Genomic DNA, 19788 nt, shown 5'->3' with positions numbered 1-19788 from the left:
AAGAGCTCTTGGCCGGGCTTCCCTTCCCAAGGATTCCCCCCCACCTTATTTTTCATCTCGTAATCTTTGGTTCTGCCTTTCTGTCAGAGCTAACAAAAACTCTGTCACTTGGCTATGGCTGCATGCATGCATACAGGAGTATTTCCTCATTTCTGGGTCAAAAAGCACACCGCAGTTATGACTTAACTACAAAGTGGGACAAGACCCAGGGGTATCTATCTGTTTCTCCTTTGTCTTGCTCCCTGGATCTCATGCAAAGTAAATCTGGGTATGTGCCCAGGAGAGGAACAGCAGCACTCTCCATATAGGTGCCAGCTTCAATTAACAGGGGACCTAGTTTTGCGGGAAAAAAAGAAAAAGATAACATCATCAATCACTACTCTGCAGGAATGCCCAGTAAATCTCTGTGCACTGCACAAGGCAGCAGAGCAAGTTGAAGCAGACAGTGAATGGCTGGCTGGACTCCTCAGCGCTCTGGCTGACCAGCAGGAATAGGGAATAAAAATAAAATTCTGGAGGGGAACACTCAGTTAGGATTAATGAGAAAGTGTCAGGCTCCCATATGGACACTCAGTAGCTGCAGTTTTCAGGCCAAATCCTTATATATTGTTAACAGAAATGAAGAGACAGGAATGGTGAGAGCTTGACAGAGCCACAAAAAGAGGCTCATGCCATCTTGAGCCTCTTCCTGTTATTGGCTCTGCTCTGCTGGCCAAGAGAACACAGAAAAGATGAGGGATGCTTCCAAGCTGATTTGATGCTCAGTGTCTCAGGTACAGCACTTACACTGACTTTGGTGGGGGAGAACTCAAACACCCTTGGCACCATACCGCACATCTCATTGCTATCAGGGCACTCTGGCTAGCAGGATCATGCACTACTGCCCAGTCTGCTATCTCAGCTCTTCCTGCATCCAGTGGGAATGTTTTCAACCCGAGCTACACCATGCAGACAGAAAAAATGTGGGTCGTGTATACACAAGCCCGTTTGTGTCCTTGTTCCTAACCTCACTGTGTATATGTAACATTAGACATATGCATGGATCAGCAAAAGAGCTGTGGGAAAAGCAGATTCACAAGGTTGAAAACACAGGTAAGAATACACTTCAGCAATGGGAGTGGTTACACAATTGAAGTCTTTGCTTGGAAGAATTCATTTCATGTTCAACCAGTTTACCAAGAAAAGGTATTTCCCTATGTGTATCATGAAATCTCTTGTAAGATAACTTGATACCATTAAATCCACAGTACTAAAGCTCTGGATAAAAGATCCACAGAACCTGGGAAACATCTGGGTGAAAGCTGAGATTTTTCTTCTCCCTTTATTAACATTTTTCCTGCAGCCCCTTCCAACCTCCTCACACACACATAAAACTTGTCCACTCATTCTGACCTTTCTGGAGGGAAGGGATGTTTTTCCAGGGGACATCACACCAGGAATAAGGGGTGATAACTGGACTCCAGCAGAAGGCGATATTGGGTTCCTTTCTACCCCTACACCTGGCGTTACCTCAACACATCATCTTCTACCTCCCATTCCCCTCTGTGAACCCAGGCACCCCAAAGGCCCCATCTGTCTTTGATCTCTGCCCTGTGCTGGCATCTTCCCAGGGCATGGATAAGCAGGATAGAGGGAGAGAAACAATGCACTCCCAGGCTCTCGCTTTCCCCACTGCAGCAGTTTCACCCGTGGGCACCTCTGTGTATCTGCAACAGCTCACAGTGCAAGTCCTTCGTTTCACTCCTCAGAGGCATAACACCAATGCCAGGGGGCTGAGTGATACACAGCTAAGTAGCGCTGTGGGCACCTCAGCTAAAGCAGCTGGGACCACCTCTGATCCATGTACTAAACTGATTTTGGTTATCTAAGAAGGTGCAAGCTGGGACTGAAACATTTCCAATGGTCAAGGTATTTCTGAGGGCTCTCTTCCCTGTGGAGTCTGCTGCAGTTTGTGTCTGAGCTCCTACTCGAGATTTTAATGCAGAAACAAACAGGGTTCTGTGTTTGAGCTCCTACTCAGAGATTTTAACTCAGAAACAAACAGGGTCTTTCCACCCTTTTGCCTATTTTTCTAAACTTGCAGAAATATAGAAGCTGTGAGCTATCTGCCATACAGTTGAAAGGAAGTAAAAGGCTGAAAATTGTTGGGGAATGACAAGAGAGATGATATCGTTAATCTTGTTTTCTTGAGATACCAGGCTAGAACTGGAGACCTGACTCCTGTAGCCTTGCTCTTCTCTAGTTTTCTGTCCCACCTTTTTTTGCAGGGCAACTACCTTTTTTCCTCAGCAGGTTCTTAACCTTGGAGAAGCCATGCTTCTCACTGCAAAAATGGTGATCTTGAGATTTCAGTTTAAGGCACACTTACTTCTTGAAGTCTTTAAAGACTTTATCTGAGGAAGAAAGATTTTGATTTGTTCCAACATGACATTTAAAAGCTCATTTTTTTTTTAAATTTCTTTTTGCACAAACTGTCAAACTATCTTGGAGGCAGGCCCTGATTTTCTTTTTGGTTTTAGTAAGAGAAGACTATGATAGACAATAAGCAACCTTAATTCTACAGTAAACCTTTTTCTTACCAAAATAATGTCAACTGCGCTTTAACATACCACGATTTTTCCACTATATATACATAATTTCAGTGATTGCACCACAAGCTGTGCCAACAATTTGATAGAGGAAAATTAAAAAAAAAATCTTGAGTAGCTTAGCAAGGAAGTCACATAACAAAATTCCCCATGCCTAAAGGAAAATGCTTCAAGCATCCCCCTAAAAACAGCCAGCCCACTGATTCGACTCCTGGAGCGGGAGAATCCCTCAGGCTGCGTTCCGGGTATGCCAGCAGGCAGGGAAAAGCCAACGCGCTGCCGTGTGGTTTTCAGCAGGAGAAAGGTACATGACTTTTTTGGGGGAAATCGGTTGAAATCCTGCTGGGAGTGCCGCCACCCTGACTTCCACCCCGAGAGGGGGAAACGGCATGAGAAGCGGCCTGACAGGCCGCACGGGACCCGAGCGGCCCCGGGCTGGGGTTCTGCCTTGTCCCGGCCCGAGGGCACCAGCGGGAGGCAGGGGGTCACCCGCACCTGCCGTTTGCGCCCCCCCGAAACGGCCACTAACGCCCGCGGCTCGCCGAAGGGCCGGCTGGCACCGCGCCGGGCGGTTAACGCCCTCCCGCACCAACCCAGCCAAGGCGGCTGGACAGCCGCCTTGCTCCGCGCCGGCCCCTGGCCTCCCTCGCCTCGCCGGACACCGCGCTTGACAGCCTGAGGCACCGCGGCTGCCGCCCGCCCCCTCTTCCGACCGCTCACCGCCCGCAGCGGCCAGCAGCCCCTCCTCAGCCCCAGCCCCGGCCCCGGCCCCAGCCCCGGCCCCTGCCCCTGCCCCTGCCCCTGCCCCTGCCCCTGCCCCGTCCCCGGCCCCGGCGGGCGGCTTCATTCGGTCCCACGGCCAGCGGCGTTACCCAGCGTGCCCCGCGCCAGCGCAGGCGCGCCCGAGCGGCCGCTCAGGAAGAGGAAAATGGCATAAACAACCCCGAGCGCCGGGACCACTGAGGAGGCGCCGCCGCCCCCGCCGCGGGCCGCGCGGCCCCTTTAAGAGGCGCGGAGTCGCCCCCTCCTCCCCCTTCCGGAGCCGCGGCCCGGGGTGACGGCGGTTCCCGCGCCCCTTCCCCCTCCCCGCCCCCTCCCTCCCGCCCTCTTTCCCCATGGTGCCGACCCCGGCGGCGGCGGCGGGGCGGTTGCCATGAACAGCAGCGGCCTGCCCTGCTCGTCGCCGTCGCCGGTGGTGGGGCCGTCGCCGGCGGGGGTCGGCGTGGCGGGGCCGGCGGCCGGCGGGGCGGGGGCCGGCTGTGGCGGCGGCGCCGTGAAGCTGAAGTTCTGCCGTTACTACGCCAAGGACAAGACCTGCTTCTACGGCGAGGAGTGCCAGTTCCTGCATGAGGAGCCCGGCGCCGCCCCCACCGGCCCGGGGCCCGCCGCCCCCCTCGGCGGGCTCCCGCTCGGCATCCCCCCGGCCGCCGCCGCCGCCGCCGGGCCTGGCTACCCGTCTCACGGGGCCAGCCCGGGCCCGGCGGCGGCGGCGGTGGTGGGGCCTAAGAAAGCCGAGTTGGGGGCGGGAGGCGGAGGCGGCGGCGGGGGGCTGGATGGCCCGCGGCTGGCGAGTGAGTGCGGCGGGGCGGCCCGGGGGTGGGGTGGGGCAGGCCAGGGGGGCGGCGGGCGGCGCGGTGTTCCTGCTCCCCGACACGCTGTGGTGCTACCGGAAACAAATAACAACAGCCATGGTGGTGGCGGGGGTCCCCGGGCCGCTGCTTTGCCCCCGGGTTTCGCCGGTGCTGGGCGCCGTGGTGGTCCCAGGCGGGCGGGACGGGGCTGTACCGTCCCCCCTGAGGCACGTAGAGGGGACCCGGCCGGTACTGATGGGAAGGAGCGGGCAGGTGTGTGTGGGCAGGGGCTCCCCCCGGTTGGCTTTGGGGGGCACCCGGGCAGCTGCCCATCGGTCACTTCAGCGCTAGGCTCGGTGCAGGTTCACTGGACCTCCGTGCCCAAAGTCAGGCTGGGAGGAAGGTAGTAGCAGGGAGGCAGCGCTTTCTGGAGTAGTACCCTTGGATGGGCTCCTCCAAACAATCTATGCTGAGCTTCAGCTCTTGGAAATTCTAAATGTTCCAGCTGAAATACTACATAAAAAACCCCTATAAAAAACTGTATATATCTACATTATCTGCTGCTGTGAGCAGAAATCGCTTCTAAATTTTTTTTTCCCAAGGCTTCTTTAGCCGTCATACGCAGCCCCTTCTCAAATGGTGAGAGTTCAGATTGCCTGTATGCCATGCAGAGCGGCGTTGCTGTTACTGGTCGGTTATGCATCTTCCTGACGTGCAGTCTAATAGTTAGATGGTGTGTGCAGTAAAGTGATTTTAATAACCATTTGTTTTATAGGTAAAGCAGCACTTGGCAGCTAGGAAAAGATGCTCCTTCAGAAAAGTTGTGCCCTTTCAAATGAGTATATTAAGCTTGGTTGCATTATTGATTTCTGTCATAAACCTGGTGTTTGGTTACATTAAATGACTCAACTACTAAATAGTCACAACCATATTTTTTCTGAAATAAAGATGCAACCATGCTGAACATCCTGTATGTAGGGTTTTAGTGCTTGATACATGTTTCTGGAACCTGCAACTGCTATTTTGCCAGGTGTGGTGAGCTTGTGCCACTGAGCAGTATTATCTCTGTAGTTGGTAGCTTGTCAGTGTCTTACATTAACCCAGCACTGTCATGCCTACCCTTGCAGGAGGAGCCTATAATATGGAATGGCTTAATGCTTTCTATTAAAAGGCACTATTTTCAGATTTTAATAATTTTCTTAAACTTCAGTTGTTCAAGCTGAAGTCTTTTGTGCCTTTTTTTTTTACAAGTAGAAATGCCTTGTAGAGATTCAGCAGCGATAAGTCTCTCTTTGTTCATTTTTCTTTTGAACAGAGTTAGGCACAAAGTATACTTTTTCCCTATGCAAAAGGAAATTGCTAAAATCTGTTAAACTAGGGGATTCAGGCTTGGGGAGAGGGTGCATAATTTGTCTTTGGAGGTAAAAGCTTCTCTATGAAGGCTGTTCTTGTAAGAATGAGTTCCAAAATTTGCCCAAGCCCTAAATCTAAGAAAAAAACCTCAGAATTTGTGTATGCTCAGAGGTTGATACTGCTGAGCAGTTAAATTACTTGAAAAACTTGCTTCTATTGAATATGTCAGAGGTTTAAAACTACATAGAGCTCTCTGCAGTTGCACCCATTGCGAGGAGTGAGGGCACCAAGAATGGACAAACCCACTCCGGTGTTACTGTTGATCACCTGCTGGGAAAGCCACCTCACTTGAAGTTATAGAAGCCAAAAGCTTGGACTGGTAGAAGAAGATCTGACAGGAACAAGCCTAACTAGGAAAAAAGAGTAAGGAAAGGAAGGAGAGAGAAATTTAAGTTGAAGAGCCAGGGAGTGGGCCTAGTCTCACTTCTAAGCTTCCTTGCTTCAGTATACTTTTGTGAAACAAATGAGGAGAATAGTGTTCAAAATCTGGAGTTGATCTGTACAGGTATTGACAAGCTAATATCTAAAATCCTTACCTTGCTGATGACGCATGGTGTTAACAGTATGATTTCCAAATGGATGGAATGAAAGTTTTATTTTTATGGATGTAGGAGGTAATACACAAAGTTGTATTAAATAATAAAGTTCTGAGGTTAAGAACATGAAATTGGGAATTGCCAAAAATCACCTGGCTGTACAGTCTCACGGACTGTATTCCCTAATTCAAAAGTATTTGGTAGTCTTCAGTTACATGGCTGTGGATGCCACCTTATCGTTCTTCTTCTTCACTGGACCCCAGACTCATTCAGTGCACAGAGCAGATAATGCTCATTGGCTAATTAACTGTGTAGTCCTGTTTATTGTTAAAAGTGGGTCAGTGCCTCATTCTAACATGCGCGTTACTCTAATCCTGCTTTGAGGACAGGATTATTAATTTACTTACAGGTGTTTCTGTGGTAATCACAAAGGCTCCCAAAATACTGACTTATTTTCACAACATAGGTGATAGGAACATGGTGTGATAAGGAGAAGATGAACAGTGAAAATACAAGAAATACTCCAGTGAAGGAGTATTTCAATATGAGGGTGTGAAGTGGAATGAGCAGGTGACATCCTCAGAGCTAACCAGGAGAAGTTTCTCGCACAACGTGTGGTTAAGCTATTCAGTGCCGTAGGTATTTTGGATACTAACATCTGACAGGGATTCCAAAAGTGATCAGATATACTTGGAAGAAAACTCAGCTTGAGATTATTAAATGTGAAAAAAATCATCTCTGGATCAGACTCATCTTCCCCTACATATGTCTGAGAGCCTGCTGGGAAATCCTGCTTTATCCTTGCCTCATGCTTATGGTTTTGTCCACGTATCTGCTGCCGTCCAGTGTCAGATATGAGGCAGTGGGCTAAATGTGGCTTTGGCTCGACTGTGGCTTCTTAGGTTCTTGGGAAATGAGACTGACTATGCCGATGAGCTCTGCCTGCTCTCAGAAGCTAGCACTGCTGTCCCTGGCCCCCAGACTACTTGACATTTGGAGCACATGTGTTCAAAGCACTGTTCCTCCTTCTTCCCCCAGAGCTGAGTGCTCAGCCTTCTGTGTGGTTCACCTTCCATATGTAAGGTGGCCAGCTGACTGTCTACAAAATAGGAAACATAGTTGATATTACCTGTCTAAAGTTTGATTAAAAAAAAAAAATAATCCTTTTCACATAGGACTTCTGTAACAAAAAAAAAAATGAGGGGGGAAGGAAAAAAATAGAAAAAAGTTTCCTTCAGGTTTGTTAGCTGCCAAAATCTGCACGTGGTGCTTTTCTAATAGACATATGTCCCACTTGTCAGCCCAGTGAGCAGCAGTGGCAGCAGTACCTAATCTGAGAAAGCTGGGAAAATGACTGTTGCTTGGCATTTAGGGCAAAAGATAGGATTGATTAGTAGGGTTTAAGGAACAGCCCAGGGAAGGATGGGTAGGGGGCATAATAGCATGAAAAATTTCTTCTCTTGTATCTGTTCTCTGTGTCACTTTCCAACTTCTGTAACAAGCGAACCAGCAGCCTGTGTTGCTGCAGGCTGCTGGCTTGTTCCTAAGGCACTGTCCCTTCTTGATGCTGTGTGAGGGAACGTCCAGAGAAAAATGTCATCGTGGTACTAAAATGTATCATGTCTGTGGATGAGTTGGACAAGTTAGAGTTGCACAGGCAGTTGCAGTTGTATTTGTTAGCTGTTGAGTAGTTTAACAGTTGTAATATTCTTTTGCATGTATACCTCATGTTATGTATTAATAGATAGGAGCTGAGGTATGGCTCTAAACATTTGCTAACTTCCACCCTGCTTTTTGCCATAAAGTACCTGGTACACAGCTCTCACTCTTTCATAAATATGACCAAAACACAGAGGTGCTGAGCTAGAAGTTCCAGGTGCTACCCGGACCTGGTGGCAGCAGCAGCAGTGGGTGGGTGCTGCTGTCCGCAGAGCTGCCGGCAGAGGAGCTGGCCACGGCAGCAGTGCTGCTGCTGCCCCAGATCCCCATGCCAGAGGTTAGCTCACCCTCTCCTTGTTTTAATCTGGTTCTCTACCAGAAAGTGTTTCTCAAAATCCTCCTAGGAAGTCTGTAGTTGAAACATGGGTCTGTGTTTCCACGAGGTGCCCATGCTATTTCCCAAGTGGCCTTGTTCTGTGCGTCTCCACGGCTGCTGAGAAAACCTGTCTGTGAATAGACTTTGTTGCCATCCCTTGAGAAGGTGGAAAGGGGCATCAAGGCTTGGGTTGCGTTGGATTAGCCTAATAAAAGCTTTATGGCTGGTTTTGCAGCCCACCACCTGCGTGTTATGCAGCAGGTCATAGCAGTAGTTGGATAGGGGCCACCGCTGTAGCAACTCTGTATGCAATCGCTTGGTGGTTAGCTGAGTGAGCATTACAGCTTAGGTTTTGTGAAATCCATAAATCCACTAGGCTTGGAGTGGAAAGACCTATATGTTTGTATATTTTCTGCTTTCTAAAAGGTGTTAAAGTCTTTGCTAATCCATTCCTTTTTAAACAAAAAGAAGCAGTGGATATAGAAAAAATGGAAAGATAAGCTGTTTGGCAAAACAGATACTAAAGGTGATCTGTTGGATTACACTTTATGCAGTGAAACAATGGTCAGGATTATTCTTAAATACGGATTTTTCTTATCTTTGGTAGCATTTCAGTATTTACAGCTTGAAGTATTTAGAAACAGACAGTTATCTCAAATTTTAAATATAAATATAGTTGTGGTATGTCACATACTAGTCACTTTTCCCTGGGTTTGTTTCTTCTTTGCTTGTATACAGAAAATAGCTGTTATGGTAAAGGTGTATGGCTGAGAATTCTTTTTCCAAACCTTTTGTACTTTTTTGCAAGTGATGCTGTATTAGTTTTTGTACACTTCAGTTTTCTTTTTAGAGAGATATTTCCCCTTTTAATTTTCCTGGTGCCTTTTCCGGGAGCTGATAGATGATACAATTTTCATCTTGTTTTACTCTGAATATTTTTAAGAAATGGGGAGACAGTTCTGAGAATTGAAGAGACCTTTGGGACATTTGGAGATGGTTAGAGACAATTGAGAATTGAAGAGTAAAAACAATAACCAGTTAGAGATGCATGGGAGAAAATGAAAATTACTGATTTCACTTAATCACTTTTTGTCCCATATGTCAACTCCAGAAATCGAGAAATTATAGACATAGATTTTCTTTCTGCTTTTACATGTTTCATGTGGAAAATAAATGGGGAGGAAAATTATTGGGGGGAGCTAAGGAAAAAGAAAGGAGGGAAGGGAAAGTTTCTCAATCTGCAAAGTTATGTGGATTTTGAGGGGCAGTTTTAGCGTATGAAACTTAAAAAAAAAATACACTTGATTGGCTTTGAAACTGATTGCATCTGTTTATATACTTTGTGGGTTTTCCGTATTGTATGGGAAATCATTCAAAGTCCAGATGTTCCACAGGAATTACAGATACCTGAGGAGTACTGGTAATTATTTGTTTCTGGTAGTACCTACCCCATGTTGGGTATTGAATAATGTAAAGAAAGCACTATTACCATTGTAACTTTTTCTGCTTCAAAGACAAAGATGAAAAGGAGTCGGGGGCGGGGGGGGGTTAGTTACATTATGTAAGCATACTCTACATGCTGTATCTTAATAATTTGAAGTTTTGTTAATGTTTTTTAAGATACAGAGCATCCCCATTTAGTTTCTATCTAGCAGGTATTAGATAACTGATTTTTTGTAGGTATCACTGTAGGAGTGGGCCTTCAGGAAGGATTTGAATGCCCAGAAAATAGTGACCTTGGGGACCAGCTCAGAAAGAGTTCCATGTGTAAGGAACCACCTAGAAGCAAATTTAGACTGCTGCGGGAAAAGTGGACAAATGGTAAGTGAGGGTGGGGTGATAAACACAGGCAGAAGGAGTTCTGTAGAACCTCAAAAGCAGAAAAAATAATCTTGGTTGTGAGGCAGCTGATGAAAAGGGGGTCAGTGGAGGGATTTAGTTAGTAAGCTGATGTGGTTGATGTTTTCCTGATCTGTTGCTTTCTAGTAAAGACATAATGCATTACACCACCAGAAAAATGGTGTGGTGAATCACTGCGTATTGGAGATGAGCTGGAGTAGATCAGGCTCTGTGTGTGTGTGCGCGCACGTGTGTTCGTTCTATGAGTTTTCAGGAGTTAAAAAAAGTTCAGATTTTGTGATTGTTTTGTTTGATCTTCAAATATATTTTGTGCTTAGAATTTGTTTGTATTTTTTAATTTGCTTCCTTTTACTCCTGACCTTTTTTTTTAATTTGCAAATAACGATTTAGAAATAAAGTACAGATACACAAAAGTGAGAGTAGAGACATGTATTGTACAAGCTGTTGTCGGGATGGTTATGCGATACGCAATTCCTGTAGTCTGTGGGTAGACTCCCCTCAACTTCAGTTGGTCTAATGCTGATGCAACTGGCAGGAAGACCTTTCCTTTCTTTTATGCGTTCTCCCCCACTGCTGTGAAAAATGTCCTAATGTTCTGTTCAGGATATCTGCACGCATTTTGTACAACTGTTTATAAAAAAAAAAAGTTGAGTCTTAGGTACAGGGAGGCTATTAAAAACCAAAGCTTAAATATGTGTGCTTTGAAAAATTTGATGCAGTTTATTGAATAATTTGATGCAATATATTAGGAACTGTGAAAGCTTTTGGAGAGGGTTAGCGCTGAAAGCTATGATATTAAGTAATTGCAGTACTTTGAATTGCTATTTCTGATAACAGAGTAGTTCTGATGACTCTTTTGAAAAAGTATCAGTTTTAATTTGTATTATCAGTGTGCTTTTGGACTTGGTCCATGACGAGGAGTCCTGCTGCTTTAGACTCTGTACTGAGATTTTTACAGCAAAGAAGGATGGCACCTATCCTTTTTTCAGTCTTTATCAGATGCTTCTATGATATGCAAGATAAATTAAAAAGAAAAAAAAGACAGCCCAGTCATTTAATATTATGGTAAAGATTGCTGTTTTCCTTTGCTTGCCCGTGAATATCTCATCGCCTAGTGGGAGTGTTTGTAAATAAGGCAGCTTTTCCCGAACTGTTTTGCTTCCTGTCTGCCTTTCAGCCAGCTTGGTTCGTTTGTGCTGTCTGCCCTCCAACTGCACTCTCCCTCACGCATCCTAACCCAGGCGTGTGCTTTTACTTTTGCTCCTCATGCCTGGGGGTGTAGTTCACTTTCTTTGTCTGTTGTCTCTATTTCAGTGATTCCTAGTCTGCGTTTCAAAAACATTGCATTGAATGAGAGAGGCGTAAAAACACCAGAGAATCCACTTTCCCTAGCAAGTTGCACCAGTGGTGCCACTGTATAGAAAGTAGTGCTGAAATGCACATACTAGTATGTATAGTGCTTGTGAACTGTTACAGAGGTGTACAAGTGAGGCTAGTACCCCAAGCACATTATTATTTCTTGATACAAACGTGTCAGTACAAAACAAAGTAGGACAAGCATAAGCTTCTCTGACACCTTGGTTCTTCTAGGAGACTAAAAGGACACAAGTCTTAAATGACTTGCCATAGATAGGCTTTGTATAAAAGTTTTGTTGTTCTTGTCTCAATATTAGGATAGCTATCTCTGTAAAATTCCACCGGAGATACGGCACTGTAGTTTTCACTGCTTTATATCTACCAGAGATAACACCTTGTCCTTTGTATGCAATGAGCTCATGATACAGTTTACCAAGCTGTGTTGAGGTGAAAAGTGCCTGCACTGTAGCAGTGCTAGGAGTTTAAATCAAGGTTACCTTTATATATAAAGTTTTTTCCCAGCATAAAAATAACTGTATTACAGGGTTTTTTTTAAAGCAGTGATAATAGCAAAATTAATTATTTCAATCTATTGCCTCACTGGAAATCTATAATTGTTATTTTGAAAAATATGTCCAAAAAATCTGTTGTGATTTTACTTTATCCCATTCATTTTTGGGGCAATATATCACATTAGTTTAAAGGATCCTTTTTTTATATTAAGAACAGTTTCTGAGATGATCAGTGCTGATACGAAGTTCATAAAAGAAGCAGTATAGGGTATTACAGTATTTGTTTACTGGTTAGTAAAATGTTAGAATGAAAAGATCAGAAACACCATCTTTTCAGATAGTGTTAGTAATAGTATTCAGATAGTGCTAGTGTTAGACAGGACGAGCATTAAACTCCAACCAACCAAAACCCACTGATTCTGTTGAAGCATGTGTGTTGATTTCATCACAGTAGTACTCAAGCACTTAAGCAGTGACAAGATCCTTTGTTCGTGAAAAGTGTCTTTGTAATAAGTAAGGCAAAAATAACTATCTGGCTTTTTTTCTCTCTGGTGCCTGCATCTGACGGGAAGCCTACTTTCTGCTAAAGTTCTGTGGGAGAAGAATTATATAAGATATTTATTTTTAATTGCAGTTGTCACCTTAAGCTGCAGTGTTACTCACCAAGCAAAAAATTGTTAGATGTGTATGAAAAGTAGAAAATGTCTTCTGAATTTCTCAAGATGTTTCATTTAATTCTTTCCAGAATTGCCAGGATGTAACTTCTGGCTTTGATATCGATGGAATTTAGAAATTTCTTCTTGTTTTCACATATGTGCTTACATAACATGTTAGCATTTTTTTTACCCCACTAGATTCCTAGATGTTCCCTCGCATATCCATCTTTTCTTCAGACCTGCCTAGTCAACCCTTCTACTTTTAGAAGGAAGTTGTAGCTTCTTTCCAAGGAAGAATCTATTGAAAATGTAAACTTAAATGCATGGATAGTAGTACAGTTACGAACCAGAAAGGCATGTTCCTTTGACAAAAATAGCCAGTTCAAGACTTTCCTAAAATTATTGTCAAAATTTACTTACTAAAGTTATAATCAGTGCTTTAAAACAGAAAAGATGTAAACCTCAGAAGGAGTTTTCTATTTGTCATTCTAATAGCTCTATGTGCAGAGCTTTTGAAAGTGCGTGCTCACAATCATTATGTAGGAAAGATCTGGACAGACAAATCGAATGCAGGGTCTGATGTAAATTATGAAACACATGAGAATAAAAACTTTATAAGGACTAAGGTCTTCTGTCTCTTTCCAGTTTGCACTTCTGTTTTTTAATACCACACTGCTTGTGTGGTGAAGTGTGCCCACTTCTGAAGACTTTCTCCTGTGGATTGCTTATAATAAATCACTTTTCTTTTTTCGTGCTCTGAGCTACTGTGGTCTTCCAGAAGCAAGTGAGAATTTATGATTTGCCAAATGTTTGGCAAAAGGAGGATAAAAGCCTTCTACTTCTCATGGAGAAGGCCAGGTGCCAAATACAGTAAAACTTCCTTGACTGTTTAGGTATTTGCTGAGCTTTCATCACTGTAACAACTGAACGTCCATTCTTTGAACAGAAAATGGAGTATGTAGTGAACACACTTTTTGTGGTTCTATAGGAAATGCAGGAATTACTTTTTTCTTTATACCTATGTGAGCTGCATCTTTTCTCTGCTAGTCTTAATTTTCTTATTTGTTACCCTAGGGAAGTTAGTTTAAGGAAGCTGGTGTTGAGTTTTCTCTTGAAGGCAGTAGTTGTACTTACCACTCCTAGAGCATTCTGTTCTAAGGATGAGCTACTGCCGAGAAAACTGCTCTCTGCTCCAGTGAGCTTACCTTCTGATGGTTTTCTTTTGATTGTTCCTGTGGAGAGTATGTTTTCTTGTGGTCTTGGTCCTTTAGCTAGAGGTGTGGGGTTTTTTAGCCTGTTTGGAAGAGGACAATAGAAAGCCTCACAGTTGAAAGCCACCCTGAAATGGCTATGGTTAATGCAGCAGGTGGAACACGAGTAGAATTCAGTGGTATGATGGTGGATTAGCACTGGAGTACAGCAATTTGTGGTAGCCCCATGAGGAGGCTGATCAGCACGGCCAAACTATTGCACTTCAGCAGAGAGATAATCTTCACACAGCTAGATAAAAGAAAATGTTCTGGAGTACCTTTTGCAATCTGGAGTGCTCAGTGAGTTATTGGTGTGGCAATAGAAGGCCTAAATTGTAGCTTTGAGCAGCTTTAAGTGGTTTGGATTGGCTAGCATAGCAAATAGTAGCAGTGGAAAGGCAGCAGCAGTTGAGCAGTGTCAAAGATCAACTATATGATTCCCAGCAGTGTCCTCAGCCTTGCTCAGCTCTGGGTTTGCTGCCTGAAGCCTTCTCCTGCTTGCAGCTTGAGCTCCCTGATGCTGAGGATGCTTCAGCCAGACTAGGACCAGAGAACCTGGTGCTGTATTTGTGCCCTAGCAAGGCTGCCTGCACCAGCTCCAGTTCTTTGGGTAACTGCAGCTGTACCAGCTGTCTTGAGTTATTGGAGATCAGCTCTGGGGTTTCTTCAGGCACAGGGGGCTCTTTGTATGCCTTGCTGCTGAATGTGGCGAAACTTGAATGCTTTCACTTGCTTCTTTCCAGTTTTAAGGATTTTGTGCATTAACTGTATGTGTCCCAACAGAGAATGAAGGTACGTGGGTTCTCATGTTGACTCTAGCATAGTGAAGAGCAGTGGGAGAAGTGGAAAGAATCGTCTGTTTCTTCATTCTTCAACAGAGACTGAAAGATCTGTAAAGCTAATGGTGTAATCTGAGGGAGTCACTTGCTAGTTTGTTAAAAATTGGGTAGAATCTGGAGTTTCTGTCAGAAGTATGAGACGAAATAGCAGACATACTGCTGAAGTTATATAGTGTACCTTGAAATGACAGTTATTCCTGGAAGTTAAACATTTTTTTCTTGGTCTTTTACAGTCAAAATGTAGCATGAAAGCTGCAGCAGTTTTTGATAATGACTGAAATGCAGGCAGAGAAAGCTATATTGGAAATGCATTTTAAAAATAAATAAAAACACAGTGTGAACCCTGAATAATTTATGGGCAAACTAGACTGAAGCCACTCATAATTAAACATGGGTTTGCTGTCTTTTCATTTTCTTGTATGAATGAGTCCTAGTATTTTTCATGATGCCGGCAAACCACTGTGTTAAAATGCTAGCCTTCACAGTGCGAGTTAGGGACTGGCCGTAGCAGGTAGGATGAGACAGTAACTGGCATTACTGCAGACATTAATGTTTTCCCTGATACAATAGTTCAACCATAAAATACTTTTCCTAGACTTTTAGATGTAAGTTTCCCAAATGAAGGCAAAAGAGGGACAGATGCTTAAAAGACAAATCCAAAAAGCTTTGTCTTTTTTAGGGCTGTAGCAAGAGGACTTATGAAGTTTCTATGTGGCTGCTCCTTTGAAATTATGAAGGAGGATCTAGGGCATGGATAGTGGAGGGAGTTTTATTTTCCTATTCTCTTAGCTAACTTTTAAAACTAAAAATGTTGCAATTCATTAGTAAATAGCATCTTTAAAATCCTTAGGGGTCTCCCTCAGACCTGCAGAGTATACAAATAATGTTCTAGATTTGGCAGCAATACTTTAAGAATCTTTTTTCGCTTGCAAAGCTGATCTGTATTGCCACTGAAGCATTTGGTTTATTTGATCTCTCTCCACATACAGCTCTTCATCTGAGGTGCTGTTGGTGTTACCCCTGGTTGGCTAGTTCATACAGCTCCAGTCTCAGTGAGTGCAGCTGGGCAGTGTTTCCATCTGTCTGTAGTATGGGTGCTGCTAGTTATTCTCCTCTTCGAGCCCTTCCTGTGATTTCATCCAGCTGTACTTCTGTTGCTGTTTTCTGTGCCTACAGCATGGAAATGGCTTACCAAGTTACGTAGTCTCTTTTGGAGGGAAAATTCCCATTCAGATGAAATTTGGGGGGTTATAATCTGCATTCCTTTAGCTCTGCCACAAAGTTGCATTTTATTTTCTTTGAGGATTAGGATCAGGAAGTTTTTTTCTGGGTGTCACTGGCTGGCTGCGAGTCCTCTCAGAAGTTAAAGTTGGATAGTTTGGTACAGGATGTTCTTCTGAGTTGGATGTGTGCCTTCCTACCTTGGAGCTACCAATTACTCATGCCTGTTGGCGCGCAGTGGCCTGGCCATACTGATTAGTGTCTTTATAATTTGCTGTGGATATTTTTGCAGAAGCTTAATTTGAACTGCAGCTTGTAAACATTTTTGTCATCGAAGTAATACCTGCTTGAGTGTTTTGTGTTAATTATGACTGCTGCTTGTTGTTCGCTCTAGTCTCATAGTATTGAATTAATTTATTTGTGGTTGAAGTACTGTGCTTGTATGTAAAGGCCCTTGTTTCTAGACGGGATTAATTTCTTCTTACATTGTTCACGCTTGCTTTCAGTCCAAAAGAGTTTTTTGGCCACAGTTCATAAAATTGTTGCCACTTTTATGAAGTATGAGATAGTAAAAATAGTCTTATGTTCTTAAGGAAGCTTTTAAAATGTTTGTGCTTTGTGTGAAAGGACTTGAGATATTTTTAAATGTACTTTTTTTTTGTGTTTCCCTTTGAAAGAACCAGTACATCCAGGTAAAAACTCTACCTGACAGATGTATTTCCAAGATGGGTATGCAAGAATATAGGTTTTCTTAAAATAAGCTTGCCTTCTGGGTTTTTTTGTTGATTTATTTTCTTTCTGATATCATTACTTTCCTTGTTATTCTCATTTCTAAAGTTCAAACTCCTCATCATCTCTGTCAAACGTTTTCTCTTTTCTGCCTCTTTCTGTATTTGTGCTGTAACTTCATGCTGCATATGCTGTCATTTAGCAACCTCTTTTGTAAAGTTTCTTTTTCATTCTATGCACTAATATGCTTTTAGTTGTTTTGCTGAGAAGATAGGTTTGAAATACAGTATTACCAATCTTTTCCTATTCTACCCCTCTGCCAAAAAAATATATAAGATGTATTGGAAAATAAACCCATGATAAACTATATTTTTTCTGAAACATTTTTCTTTTTTTTCTTTTAGTTCCCGGAATAGATGGCGGTGGGTTAGCTGATGCTAGTCTCACAGATTCCTACTTTAGCACCAGCTTCATTGGCGTTAATGGATTTGGAAATCCCGCTGAAACAAAGTATCCCATGATGCAGGTAATAGCAGTGATTTGTGTAGTGTTTCATTAGTTCTGGCTGGCATTACACCAAGAACAGAAAACTGTTCAAGAGGCAGGAAAAATGGAGCCTTCTGTTATGTGTCATTTTGCAGGGTATACACAGTATATACTCGCTTTAATCTTGCAAATGGAAATGAAACAATATAATTGCTTTAAAATTAGTCTTGTTTTGTTGGCATTTATGTGAGCTGTTGCGTTGGGCTTTGCCACATATATTAAATCTGCGTTCCTAGATTTCTTTTTAGGCTCATAGCTTATTTTGATAGCCTTTTACTAAATATATAAAAATCAGATTTTGAAACATTTCAAAGATCAAAAGTCACTGAAGCAAAATGTGAACTGTCAAACCTGTAAATTACTAGGCAAAAATTTCAGAATTTGTAAACTCAGTCTCTGGTGGCATTCGGTGATGTTGAATTCACAATTAAATCTTCTGAAATGTTTTCTTGTATTTATAGTGTTCTGTAGATGTTGGCATAGGAACTCCCATGAGGTGCAATTTATTGTGTAGGTAGTATTATGCAAAATTTACATCAAAAGACTGTCATATTTAAACCCTAAATGGGTATCTATTGAATTAACACATGAAGTACTATTATAAATCCCTCAAACTGTTAGACTTTTTAAAAGCTGAAAAGATGATGATCTCTCTCTGTACTCAAAGGTTTAACAAACCAGTTTCTGGTAAATGAAAGAGCGCACAAGTCAAACAGTTCGCACTGAGTCCTGACAACAACTATCTTCTTTTATATCAAGGAAACTCTCCTTATGAGCTTACTTTGATCTCATTTGTGGCTGTATTATGGATTGAAAAATAACTCAACAAAAGGTGGGAAATAATTAGGTGTGTTCCCTTTTTTTTTTTTTTACTGCATGTTTTCAAGAAGGCTGGATTTTCTCATTCAGCAGAATTTCAAAACTATGGAAATGTTTATTACTGACAGTGATGCATGATTTAAAAAGAAAAATTTTAACCTCTGATCCCAAAGTGTACTAGTGAAGCTGTAAGTTACAAATTTTGGTATCACTGAGATCATATAACTTTTAGTGCTTTATGGTTTGGAACAGAGACTTCCAATCTGATAGATTAGTGGTTGTGTCAAGGATATACCTTTTGTGCTCTGTGAAAATTTGCCCAGATCTTGTCACTTGATTAAACCTTTGCAAAACTGGCTTACATAGACCCACTGGAGACTTCCTAGATGTTAGATAATTTCCCAAAGATGTTGTCTGTGTTGGCATGTTCCAACGTGAGTACATTCCAGCAGTTACAGCACTGGCCTAATCTAGGCCTTGCCTGAACTCTGAGCAGGAATGCTGATCTGCTTTGTTTCCCTCGTTCCTTTTCTTCTGATTCAGACTGAAGCAGCATGGAAGTGGATATGTATTTAATGAAGAAGAGAGCTGAATCTGTGTTAATTGGAGCAGAGGGGTGTGTAAGGGAAAAGAGACGCTGTGGGCTTAGAGAAACTGATCTGAAGATAAGTGGGAACTGGAAAAGACTGAGCAAAGGGACTGAAGCTGAGAGATGATGTTGGTGGGACATACAGAATGGGGACTGGAATTGAACAAGGGAAATACACAGAAATTGGGACAAAGAAACAAGTTGGCATAATGCAAAGTAGGGTGGAGAGAACAAATTGGTGTGCCTATTTCTCTCCAAGTCCTTGAATCAAACTAAAGATGCTGAAAATTCAGTGTTCTGCCATTGATGAAACATCAGAAGTCTTCTGTAAAATATCTCATTAGCCTCTCAGTTTTGCTTTTGCAGATGAAAACATCAGTTCCATCTATGAGTTACTTAGTTATCTCTGGTTGATCTGTGCAGTTCACGAATAGATGCATCAGTGATGCAATATAGTGAAACTTTTTCAGCTTGTTTTTTAAAACTGGGGAATTGCACGAGTGTGCAAATAAACACACTGCTAGAAAAACACTAGTAAGATATACGGTTAGATGTTAAGAAATGTTAAGTTTAGGTTGTCAGTGCAGCCTCGAGGTTATACATTGAAATGTATTCCTCATAACATTGTATAATTTTTTCAGTGGGAAAATTATAAGTGGGACTTATTCAGGACACAAGATGCGTGGTGCATGTGTAATGAGCATCCATTTCATAGTCAATTAAGTGTTCATCTTATGTTTCTATGCCTTGCTCCTGCATGCTGTTCACATCATTCTCCTGAAGACTGTTAGTTGGCAGTGTGCTTTCCTGTGCAGGTTACAGTTATTGCATCCAACTTTGCAGAATGCTTTCCTTATGAATGAAGAAAGTAGTCTGCATTTTATAGAGGCATGGGTAGAAAAAGGATGGCAATTAAACAAACAAAAAACTCCCCCAACAGTGCTGGCAAACTAGAGAGACCAGAATTTTTGAAATTAACTTGTACAGCTGGAAGATGAGGACTGGAGTTAGTGGCCACCTGTAGAAAGCTTTGTTCAAGTTGCTGAACTGGCCTCAATCTAGCAAAGATAATAATAGAGTCAGTCTCTTATGGGTAATGCTAATTTTCTTTTACTATGAGATAATCTTTCTGTAGTCCATGCTTTATTCACTAGATGCCTTCAACATAATCATCAGGGATTCAATAGACAAGTCTTCTTGACTATTCGTAGTTAATCTCCAGAACGTATTTGTCACGTGCAGCAAATAAAACCGAGGTTTGTTGAAGA

The 19788-nt window shown here is 42.9% G+C and overlaps 1 protein-coding gene across 5 annotated transcripts in view; it reads left to right on the top strand.

Moving 5' to 3' along the window:
* The first annotated feature begins 3741 nt into the window (after positions 1 to 3741).
* The window catches only part of PAN3 (poly(A) specific ribonuclease subunit PAN3), an 83520-nt gene continuing 67473 nt past the window's right edge, over positions 3742 to 19788 (top strand). For 4 of the 5 annotated variants that reach the window (XM_068425341.1, XM_068425342.1, XM_068425340.1 and 1 more), the window contains exons 1-3: positions 3742 to 4159; positions 9824 to 9964; positions 16971 to 17092. In XM_068425341.1, coding sequence (XP_068281442.1) covers positions 3742 to 4159; positions 9824 to 9964; positions 16971 to 17092 — 681 coding nt within the window. The remainder of the gene's footprint in view (positions 4160 to 9823; positions 9965 to 16970; positions 17093 to 19788) is intronic. The other variant, XM_068425344.1, reaches the window with a different exon arrangement.

The sequence above is a fragment of the Nyctibius grandis genome, chromosome 2, assembly GCF_013368605.1.
Source record: "Nyctibius grandis isolate bNycGra1 chromosome 2, bNycGra1.pri, whole genome shotgun sequence".
Lineage (NCBI taxonomy): Eukaryota > Metazoa > Chordata > Aves > Nyctibiiformes > Nyctibiidae > Nyctibius > Nyctibius grandis.
Note: the sequence above shows the minus strand (reverse complement) of the source record. Positions and strands in the feature narration are given on the sequence as shown.